Source organism: Vicia villosa, unplaced genomic scaffold, assembly GCF_029867415.1.
Source record: "Vicia villosa cultivar HV-30 ecotype Madison, WI unplaced genomic scaffold, Vvil1.0 ctg.000397F_1_1, whole genome shotgun sequence".
NCBI classification, from domain to species: Eukaryota; Viridiplantae; Streptophyta; class Magnoliopsida; order Fabales; family Fabaceae; genus Vicia; species Vicia villosa.
This window is the reverse complement of record NW_026705178.1, coordinates 504,744-516,523: the sequence shown is the minus strand read 5'-3', so window position 1 is coordinate 516,523 and position 11,780 is coordinate 504,744. Positions and strand designations below refer to the sequence as shown.

The window sequence follows — 11,780 nt, the reverse complement described above, 5'->3', positions numbered from 1 at the left end:
ATAAATTCGCAGGTATTTTCAAATCCGTAGGTAAATCCGCAGGTATTGTCAAATCCGTAGGTAAATCCGCAGGTATTGTCAAATTCGCAGGTAAATCCGCATGTATTTTTAAAGGTAAATTCGTAGGTAATTTTAAATTCGTATGTAAATCCGCAGGTATTGTCAAATCCGTAGGTAAATCTGCAGGTATTTTTAAATCCGTAGGTAAATCTGCAGGTATTGTCAAATTCGTAGGTAAATCCGCAGGTATTGTCAAATTCGTAGGTAAATCCGCAGGTAAATTCGCAGGTAAATCCGCAGGTAAATCCGCAGGTATTTTTAAAGGTAAATCCCCAGGTATTGTCAAATTTGTAGGTAAATCCGCAAGTATTGTCAAATCCATAGGTGAATCCGCAGGTATTTTTAAATTCGTAGGTAAATCCGCGGGTATTGTCAAATTCTTAGGTAAATCCGCAGGTACTGTCAAATATTTTTTAAAAACGTAAAAAAATATTAAATTTTTTTTAAAAAAAATTTTAAAAAAAATTACAAAAAATCAATAAAAAAATTAAATTCCACGTGGCAGTGCTGACTGTGCCACATTGCTTATGTGCTGTACAGTCAGCACTACCAAAAATGTCATGTAGCCAAGATTCTTGGTCAAAAAAATTGATCAGGGTCAAATTTGATAGAATCTTTATTTTGCAAGGTTTGTCCAATAAGTTTTTTTTAGAGGGGGGTAAACCGAATATGGCAGGGGGTAAAGTAGTATTATGCATGTGAATGGATTGATGATTAATTCATAAAATACCGTGTTGTCACAATTATACGTTGTAATTTCAGAGTGATTAATTTCTTTCGAACATGCACGTGATTTGTAGACTAAGAAACTTATGTTATTTTTGTCTAATGATAAAACAAATTGAACAATTTATTTTTACAAAATATTAATGTATTTTAGCGGTGACTTGTCTTAAAAACCAATCAACCGATCTTGTTTTTTATTGTCTAGTCCTTATTTGACTCGTATGTCCTTAGTTTATGATTGGACTCGGGGTCTAAAAATTAGTCTGAACAAGTATTAAAGTCGGATTCGGATTACATACGACACGTCCTAATCTAACCCGTCCTTTATACACCTTTGTAGACCCCTACTTCTCTATCCTCATCAATAGTTTTATCATATTGAAATGGAGGTAGTAAATATTATATACCTTGGTTTATTTCAAAAAATCCTGCCCTTTTTTCTTTCTACAAAACCCTTACCCAAAAGGAATTGGCCACAAAATTCGAAGATATATCCTACTGCTTTGTATATGATGTAACTTAATCCGTCATTGCTATAAGCAGTATTGGATGGACAACATCATTCAATGTCTAAGAAACACACATAGTTAGAACTTTGAATAAGTATGTTTAACACATTAAATTCCTTCAAATATATAGGAAGAACCAATGAAAATCTTCCATACATTTCAAAACCACATGTTTGATTCCAACACTACATTTCAGCAAATATGCTCACTCTAAATTGTTGTCCAGATATACTTTACAAAAGAATTAATATATATGCATTGCTCTCTCCCTCACTCTATCTTACAAATAACACGTCATCAAATCTCAAATAAGCCTATCAGATGAAGAATAATCTTTACTTGGATAAGATATGGAAGAATCAACCCATGGTCCATCCATTGATTTGCCTCTTAGCTCTCTACTATCTTGTAAGGATGTTGAAGAAACATTAGTTTGGCTATCATGTGATAGAAGCTCAAAGGCTTTAAACCTTGCGCCACTTGTACTATCGCTTCGCTTGATGATCGGCGCTTGAATTGGAGTGTTTCCTTCGAGCATGCTCACTACCGATGACATTGGTGGTCTAAGAGTTGGAGATGGATTGGTGCAAAGGAGTGCCAATTGCAGCATTCTCATGGCCTCCTCTGATGAGTACTTTGAACCGAGACTTGGATCCACCAATTCCAGAAGGTTTCCTTGTTCTTGGAGAACATAGGCCTAAAATGACACGCAAGATATAGTATAAGCAATTTAACCAAACCATGATTATGAATTTAGAAACAAGGGAAATCACCGTGAAAAGAAATACCAAGTGTAGCTTACCCAATCCAAAAGATAAACAAACTCCTCTTTTGGCCTATAATTTGTGTTGCTCATTCCACTTACAATCTCTAAGGCTACAACTCCGAAACTATATACATCTGCTTTGTCGGTCAAGTAACCCCGCATAGCATACTCAGGAGCCATGTAGCCTCTGGTAAGAGAGCATTTAGTACCTTTATGTTAGTGATATTAAAAAATAAAGTGAAACAATTTCTAGGTAAGACTAAGTAAATAATTGTAGCAGCACGAAATAAACAGATTGTGATTAATATTGCAAGCATGGCCATAAATTGCAGTTGCATTGCAATCTTTGAAATTGCAGACAACTACAGTCGATGCGGCTGCAATTGCAGTCACGATTTAGTCACGAAAAACTTTCAAAACATTTACATTGCGGCCACAATTGTGATTGTGAACTGCAATTTAAAACTATGAGTGCAAACCAACTAATGATAAACAAAGTCTTTAGAATTTATAACTTTATAATATTGTGGCACAATACTAACATTGTTCCAGCTATCCGCGTGCTGATATGAGTGTTTTCTTCTTCGTCAAGCTTGGCTAAACCGAAATCAGAGATCTTAGCATTCAGATGCTTATCGAGTAAGACATTAGTTGCCTTAATATCTCTGTGTACTATTTTCAACCTTGATTCCTCATGAAGATAGGCTAAACCTCTTGCTATCCCTACACAAATCTTCATCCTCGTGCGCCAGTCCAAGTTCAACTTTTGTTCTGGCTTACCTAGAAGAAAAATTGTATTTTAAAGTTTGATTTTAAACTTATCAGAAACATATCGACAACCAAAATCTGTTACATGAAGCCCTTACCGAAAATAGCGCGAGCAAGACTATTGTTCTCCATGTATTCATATACAAGCAGCAATTGGTTTCCTTCAATGCAACATCCATAAAGTTTCACAAGATTGGGATGCTGCAAAGCAGATATCATGCCTATTTCGTTTACGAATTCGCGGTTCCCTTGCTTTGATTTGGACGAGAGCTGTTTAACAGCAATCACAGCACCATCTGATAGTATACCCTGTGAATATGCAATGCATTCAGTTTCATAGTTGAGGATAACCTTTCAAGGCTTTATATTTCTCAAATACATTTAACATATAGTTTATCGAAATTTACCTTGTAAACAGGCCCAAATCCTCCTTCACCTATCTTATTTACTGGATCAAAGTTATTAGTAGCAGCTTTAATTTGTCTCAAACTGAAATAGCCTGTTTTCAATTCTAGGAGTTCTGCAATAAGATAAGTGTTTTACTCAGGAACAAGAAGTGAAAATAAACAGGTCCATGGCTAAATCATGAAAATGTTTTATTTACTTAGAGCTAAAATCTTACCTTTGTCTGTTTGATCTTTCCGAAAAATGTAACCCATCTTCCAAAGGACAAAGAGTATCAACAGAACAAGTGCCAATGATCCAATCACAATTCCAGCAATCGCTCCAGCAGACAAACCATTTGAAGGAATTTTAAAGTCTAAAGCAAATTTTAAATGTTTTTAAGAATATAAAATACAATGTAGTTTAAGGTTATGAAACCAAAACAATACGAAAACTAGTACTTACTTGGGGTCACGGTGATAGCAGATATAAGCGGTCCATATACACCTCGCATAGGAATTGCATTAGTTCCTTTTCCTGCCCAAGATAAGTGGATTTGCAAGGTGCTTTCATTAACATCAACATTAAAGTCCTTAGTAATTCCCTTGCCAACTCCACCGGCTTCTTCCATAATGTTAAAGTCTTTTAAATATTTATGACCCTGTCATTATATAGTTTTGAAATTCAGAACTTTTGATTTGTAAGAAACCAGATACAAAACATGAGCAATATTTTAGTAGAAACTAGAAACTAAGCGCCAGTCTCGGTTTGTAAGAGCTTATAGGAACAGCTTAAGACATGTCCGTAGGCTGTTTTTAACTAAATTCCATAAGCTCTATAAGATATCTTATAAAAATAGCTTATTGAAGAGAGATTGTGAAAAAAGCTTATAGAAAATAGCTTATAATTGTTTTCAACTAAATTCCATAAGCTCTATAAGATAGCTTATGAAAATAGCTTATGAATATAAGAGAATAGTTTGACTTTATGGTATCTTTTGTTATAGAAATAGGTTATACATACGCACTTATATGGTAAAATGTTATAAGTGCTTAATTAAGATACTTGCCAAAGTCTAAGAAAGAAGCAGTTGTGGATTCATTACTTACTTGAATTGAAACATCGAATATGCGCCTTCCAAGGCTGCTAAAAGTCCGGTCATTAGAAAACATTATCTCAGCAAAATGAAGTTTCACATTATAGTTTCCCTTCATCATACAAAATCCAAAGTAGTTAAGAGATATCGGCGCAATGCGGGCTGTTTGGTAGTATCTAGAAGAGTCATTAATATTCAAAGAGAAAACATTTTTTGCCACATAATCAGCTTTTTCATTTCCTAGAAATACTCCTGTGCTGCTATAAGCCCATTTTCCATCAGGACTTTGAACAAAGTTTGAAATTCCACGTAAATGTTCGTCGGCTTCATATTCTTTGTCATCAATCTCTATTGCAGGTCCTCCACAATTTATGAACAATGAGTGATCTGCAGAGAAATATTAACAAAAATATTTTTTCACCACGTGTTAGAAAAGAAGCTATCACAATTTCATTTTCGAATCATTGTAGTTAATGAAAATGCGATTGACCTAACATATCTTAACACTCACACTTAGATTTTCCCGAACAAGGTAGGTTCGTCTTCAAACAAGATAATCTAAAAGATATGAAGTTAAATTCATAAGATTATTCCAAAGGTGATACATAATTGAACCTAGACCATAAGTATGATCACACGAACTTACGAAGTGTTTGCTGAAGGAGAGACACTGGAGGCTAAGTTCCTGTTCAACAAAAGTACTATGCTTAGTATTAAGATACAAAAAATGATGGTAAAATTCTTGAAAAATAAAGATGAAGCTTACACGTCCAAAGGCTGGCAATCAGTTGCAGAAGACTCAGAAAAATTGTTGAAAGATAAATCGCTGAAACATAAAGCATGTATACTTTAATTACTTCATAACTCAACGAGTGCTCAAAACTAATTGAGCTTATGTAACACCGAAATTTCAACAAGTACAAAGTAAGCAATTAGTGGTAAAAAATATCAAGAAAATATGCTGACAAGTTATGCTTGTTGGTCAGTATCCATCCTGGAGTTGTTCCATTTAGAGAGTTGTTTGTCAGAAACCTGCATTCATCATTAATACGTGCCTTGTTTAAGTCACTGAAAGCTAATAACAATTGAGAGAAGAAAAGAAAAACATTTTTTGTTCACTTACATGAAATTGATATATTCCAAGTTCTCAAATGAATCTGGAATTGGACCAGTCAATCTATTGGAACTCAAATCTCTGAAAGAAAAAGGCGCAGATTATTATGATAAAGAAACTATAGAACGTCATGATTCAGTTCAATAGTCTTAAAAAATAACTTTCCAAACTATAAGAAAACGAAATACATCATTGGTCCAACTTACAGTGTTTTTAAATTTTCCATTTCACCAATAGAGTCTAAAATAGGACCAGTGATTAAGCAATTTCTCAATTCCCTGAGTTACGGAAACAAAAAACCAGTTACTAAAATCCTAAATGAGTTATGAAGTTGTTCATATAAAAACGGAAGGAATGGTTTCAACTCACAGTCTTATCATGCGTGTCAAATTTTTCAGATCAGGAAATGTCATGGTTGTGTTCCCCTTCAAATCAGATATTCTCCTGTTATATAAACATTTCATCAATCAAAAGAAAATCTTCATCTAGTTAACATTGCATTCCATAACCATGGCAGAGAAAGTACTCACAATTCCTTCAAACTTTTCAAGAGAGATATCGCAGGAGGAATAGGACCTTCCATCGACGTGCCTTGCAAATCCCTACAAAAAATCTTAATCAGACTTAAGCATGATATATCCTTATTTAATTCTTCAACAAGTAAACGGCCGTGGATGAACCAAAATGTATACTCACAATCTTTCAAGTTTCGTCCAGTTTCCCATAAAACTCGGAATCTTCCCAGATAAACTGCTTCCGTCTAGCCTACTGCAGAATATTGAGTAATTTCAGAATTTAGTAAATACATAAAATAATAACGGAGAAAAGTCGTATCATATCATAACATATAATGCCACTCACAAATCAGTGAGATTCTTCAGATTTCCATATGATTCTGGTATCGTCCCTGTAAAATTATTTGCAGAAAGCTTTCTGCAGATTCATTTACAGTATTGAGAAAAAAATTAGAAATGTAAAACCATATGAAGCACGGACACGCACACAGACACGGACAATGGACATGACATTGACACGCCGACATCAGTAATAATTTGAAAAAATCAATAAATTGAACATAATCTCAGGTGTCAGTATTGTACGGACACGGACACACATATAAAATAAAAAGGCTAAAAGAAACAAATCTCACAAATCCTCCAAGTGTTTCAAATTTCCAAGGCTAGAAGGAAGAGGTCCTTCAAGCAGATTATCCTCTAAGGTCCTGCAAAAATTGGATTATAAACATGATTATTTCAATTTCATAGCAATCTAATATAACATCAAATTATTCTCTGAAACACTTACAGTTCTTGAAGTGTTGCAATGTTACCAAGTTCTGAGGGAATTGAACCACTAAGTTGATTTCCCAAAAATGCCCTGAAAATCAGATATAAATATAATCAATGAAGCACAGACACCGGAAACACGACACCAACATTGACACAGATCGACACCAATAATAAACTGAAAAAATGAATAAATTAAATTTAATCACAAATATTTGTCCCAATTTCAAACACGAACACAAACGCATCTTTTTCAGAGATGACGATGCTATAGAGGATATAATTGAAAGAAATAGAAAAAATTGTGGTTAAGGTGTTTAAATATAATGTCTAAAGTGAACTTACAATGTCACAAGTGAGAGGACTCCAAGGCTCTTTGGAATTGAACCATTTAAGTAATTCCTAGAGAGATCACTGCTCAATATAAAAGTTTCAGTTAGTTTCTTTGTATTAACAAAATAAATAGTACTAATAATTAATGACTTATTCTTTATGAATGAAGAAAATGAGAAAAAAATGTAATCACTTACAGTACTTTGAGTTGAGTGAGATTTCCAAATTCATTTGGAATAACTCCAGATATATTTAGACCCTTGAGCAAGCTACCATACCAAAATATAGAATCTTAATTTAAAATATTGCACATATTTGTAAGTATTAATAAAATTTAAAAACTTTTACTATATTTAATTTAACTTTTTGGGAGTGATTTTAGAAACATACATGTTTGTGACATGGCAAACAGTGCTAGAGTTGAAAGTACAATCACATGTGACACTGCTTAAAATATCCTTTGAAATATTCTTGTTACCAAATCCATTATCATCATTGCAAGAACCTTGTGTAACCTTCCAATTCAAGTTTTCTAACTTGTCTGATATTGTTTGGAGCAATTTCACTGCAACACAACACAAATCAAATCAAATTAGAAAAACAAGTGTGTATTATTATTTTTTAAATGTTTTTACTTTAATAATCTGAAAAGTAATTAAAATATAACTTATTTATTTTTAATTCATGATTGGAGTTCAGATTCTTTCAAGCTATTTATATTTTATTGAAATTCAATAAAAATTTAAATCCAACTATTTATCATATTTCAATAATCATCACATGCTTTTGCAAACTGTGGTTGTCAAAAACTTAGCCCATAATTTGTAGCTCTCATGGTCAAAAGACTTAATAAATAAATTAGATATTTGTCATTCAAACTATTATGTCACTTTTTAGTTGGTGTGACCAGCAAGTCATGCATGGCAGGTAATAAAATAATGACATAATAATAAAAGAAGAAATAGAACTTTTCATGCAAAAGAATTATGTGTACACCTTTTTTCAACTTTCTAATTCTAAAAGCTCCTCGAAGAATAAGTCTATCTTTTTAGATGCTTAGAATTAGAATTAGAATTGATTTTGATGTGTTTAGTTGATGTCGAGTAAAATTGATTATATTTTCAAGAATTGATTTTACTTAAAGCTAGGATTTTTAGTTTTTGATCAAACGTGATTTTTACACTGGAATTTATTATTCAACTCATTTTTGTAAGAATTTTGCCAAACATAAATCACTTTACCTTTAATTCACTTTTATCCAAAATCAATGTTATATAATCAATTTACTTAAAATCAATTTTTTTCACCCACAACCGAACAATCAACTCAGCATTTCAATCCTATTAAATTATTAATAGTACTTCCTTAGATTTATATTGCCTGTCATATGAATTAAAAATCATAAACTACTAAGTAAAATAACTTGTTAATTTAGAGTTAAAGTTAAAAACAATCACGGTGACAAATATCTGTCTTTTTGGTTGTGATTTAGATTAATTATATTTTTAAGCATATTAATTAAATGTTGTGGGATGTTGATGTGTGATTAGTATCTTTTAAATGTGACAATCATTAAAAGAGATAATAATTTAAAATACATCCTTTATAGCAACATCTTTGTTGAATTTAAAATGATAATAATCCAAGTAAAATTAACATCATGAAACTCATATAGGAGTAAATAAATGTTCCTAAAAGAGAAAATTGAGGCGAACAAAGTGTTTGACTAATACAGTGCACACGTATTAATAATACACCAATCGCCTGCACATCACGTACATAACTTGATTTGTCCCCCACCTCTTAACTTTCAACATGTTAGCTTCGCCCACTATTTCTAAATATATTATTAAAAATATATAATATTATCTTTTTCATATAATTAAAATATATTGAACCCCATCCTTAAATCTTACTGTATGTAGAAACCATATCGTTAATTCGTCTACGGTTTAAAAAAACATATGGAACAACAAAAATAATATTTCTTAAACAAATATTTTTAATAGAATATTATGTCATAATTTATTGAAAAGATTTCAAGTTCTCCATTGTTAAGACATAGAACCTCTAATGTTCATATAGAGAGTTATTTTTTATTTTACGAGTCGGTTTTGTAAACATGAGTTAAACTAAACTCTAACATAATATCATAGCGTATCGATCAAACTATGGATCGTTTACTTAATATTCACGCACTAAATTAAAAAAAAAAATACTAAACGTGACTGGTATTTTGAAAAGATTTTATGTCCCACATTAATTAAACATAGATCATTTAAAGAGTTTAGGTAGGTAACACTCGTCATTTTATAATATAATCTATTTAACCAATATAAATGAAATAAAGTTTGATTGTCGATGTTAAATCCATTTAATAAAATAAGATTATCTATTTAATAAAATAAGATTTGATTGTTGTTTCTTTGTTATTGAATGGCATTATTGTATGTTATTGTTGTTTCTTGTTATTGAATGTCATTTATTGTATGTTAGTTCAGTATAATGATTACTATAAGTGTATAACCTATATAAATTCAATATTGATAAAAAAATAATTCTATAATTAATTAAATATAAATATATTTTTATCTAAACAACTTGTATTTAAGCAAATGGATGGAAAGGGGAGTCCTAATCCTAATGCCTAATCTTAATGCAGCTAAACTACAGTCTTATTAATAAAACTAATCTTTTTGTTTACCTAATATATAAAAAAGACAAGACTAAGGGTCCACCTATGTCTATCACAGACGTGGTTATCATCACATCATAGTAGGATATCAATCAATTACCTATTAGTAAAACACTCTAAAATTAAAATTATATTTACAAAAATATGCAAATATAAATTATCACAACAAAAAAAAAAAATTCACTTTTATTGAATTTACTCACTTAGACAAATGTAGTAACTGAATTCAATGAAACTGATCCAAAAGAAGTGAATTAATTTCAAAATAAAAAATATATATTCAATTTTTAAATAAAATCAATAACATTTAAGAACAATTAAACACATAAAACTCAATTCTACAATTATAGAATCAAATTTGTTTTCAAAGAAAATGATTTTGAACAAGTTAATTGCAGCAATCATGAACAAAATTCTGGAAATGAAACATGAAGACACTCTATACAAGTTACAAGAAAAAACGCTAGAACGTTAAAGTTGGTTTCACCGTAAAATTCAAAGTCGGTTTCAATTCTCACAGTTCCGAACCGAAAAACAAAACAGTTTCGGAAGTTACTGGTTAATAATGATTGTTCCAATTTCCAAAACATGAACAAAATTGAAACTAAGAAAATGAAATGAAAAGTACCTTCATCTTGTGGTAGGACTTTAGCGTTGGATCCAAGCATGGAGAAACAATTGAAAACCAAGAACAAAAAGAAGAACATGGATACATGTTTGAAGCTTGACATTAGGGAAGACAACACGCTTTGATCTATGTCGTTTAAGGAACAATATATTTTCTGTGTTGTGTTGAGAAGAGGCTTTTTTAGAATTGGAATGATAAACGACAGGGAGAAAAGTTGAGAGAGGATTAAACAAATCGAAACGCAGAAAAGATTTGGTAAGGGGTTATTTGTTTGTTTGTTTGCTGGAGGGCTTAAGTAGAAATGGTTTTTACTTTGTCTTGCTTTTTGAAAATGAAATGGAAAGTGCAAACATAGAATCTATTAACTCTTAATAACATTCAACAAAAATTATAGTCAAAATAAAATTCAACAAAATTGTGATATTTTTTAATTATATTTTATATATTTTTTAGTTTATAAAAACTATTTTGTTTAAAAAATATAATTAATATTTGAATAAAAAAAGGTTTTGAATTAGGTGAAACTCAATCCATTAATAGACCAAGTCATCCCAAGTTATTGATCTAAAAGTGGTACATACTAAGATTGTGCCTTAAAATTATTTTCTGAAACTTGGTCAATGATAAAGACGGTACAATTGAGATCATATCATAATCTGTTCATAGCTTTTCCAAGGGGTTAGATGTTTCATTAGGATATTGAGCACTAAAATCCTAATCATCTTACTATAAAGTCTACAAGATATGTATGAATCTTCCACTCCTAAATTATACATATTTGATCCTCGGAGTGTTTACAAATACAACATTATTAATATATTGATGATTAATCATCATCCAACTTAACCAAATTAATCCTTAACTCGTAAATTTTATGGTCCTTAAAGATTCGTGATGTTGCTTATGAATGTACTTAATAATTTTCACCACCCTTTCATACTAAGATCAATTGCTTCACAAGACTCCAATTAGCAACCCCTATCATCGATAATCTGCAACACCACTAGGTCAATGGTGTTACTATTATTACTAAGCCATTGTCCTCCCCCATAAGTCATTTTGAATCTACCATCGAACCAAAAAGTCTCCCTTCTTGTCCCAGGAGTTCAATGAATTTCACCAATTGTCGAAGATTGAAAAACCAAGAGTCTCATCAAAGATTTGTTGGCAACTGTGCAGAACTCACTACTATAAATAATACTTTACATGACAAAGTTTCCGCCTCATCCAACAAATAACTGAGGTATATGTTCTGGGAGCGCCATGATTATTTTTATAAAAAAAAAATACAACATATTTCCTCGGTTTAGAGAAAATCAGAGGGAATAGATCTACCAAGAACCTCGCTTCGAATCTTTGTTATTACATTTTTTTGTTTTTTTTAATCTAATTTTTAATTGGCTTATGAATCAAGT

General features: G+C 31.4%; 1 protein-coding gene across 1 annotated transcript; it reads right to left on the bottom strand.

The window, feature by feature from the left end:
- Positions 1 to 1,013: 1,013 nt before the first annotated feature.
- LOC131627720 (probable LRR receptor-like serine/threonine-protein kinase At1g53430) lies at positions 1,014 to 10,696 on the bottom strand. Its single transcript, XM_058898578.1, has 24 exons — positions 10,366 to 10,696; positions 7,433 to 7,607; positions 7,240 to 7,311; positions 7,055 to 7,123; positions 6,729 to 6,800; positions 6,574 to 6,645; positions 6,285 to 6,356; positions 6,120 to 6,191; positions 5,954 to 6,025; positions 5,793 to 5,867; positions 5,630 to 5,701; positions 5,433 to 5,504; positions 5,276 to 5,341; positions 5,076 to 5,135; positions 4,956 to 4,994; positions 4,821 to 4,867; positions 4,323 to 4,696; positions 3,679 to 3,874; positions 3,452 to 3,589; positions 3,237 to 3,349; positions 2,928 to 3,138; positions 2,604 to 2,841; positions 2,098 to 2,248; positions 1,014 to 1,992 (listed from the first exon to the last, which is right to left on the bottom strand). Exons 1-24 carry the CDS (start codon positions 10,466 to 10,468, stop codon positions 1,600 to 1,602), a joined length of 3,024 nt encoding a protein of 1,007 aa, XP_058754561.1. The 5' UTR covers positions 10,469 to 10,696; the 3' UTR covers positions 1,014 to 1,599.
- Positions 10,697 to 11,780: the final 1,084 nt, after the last annotated feature.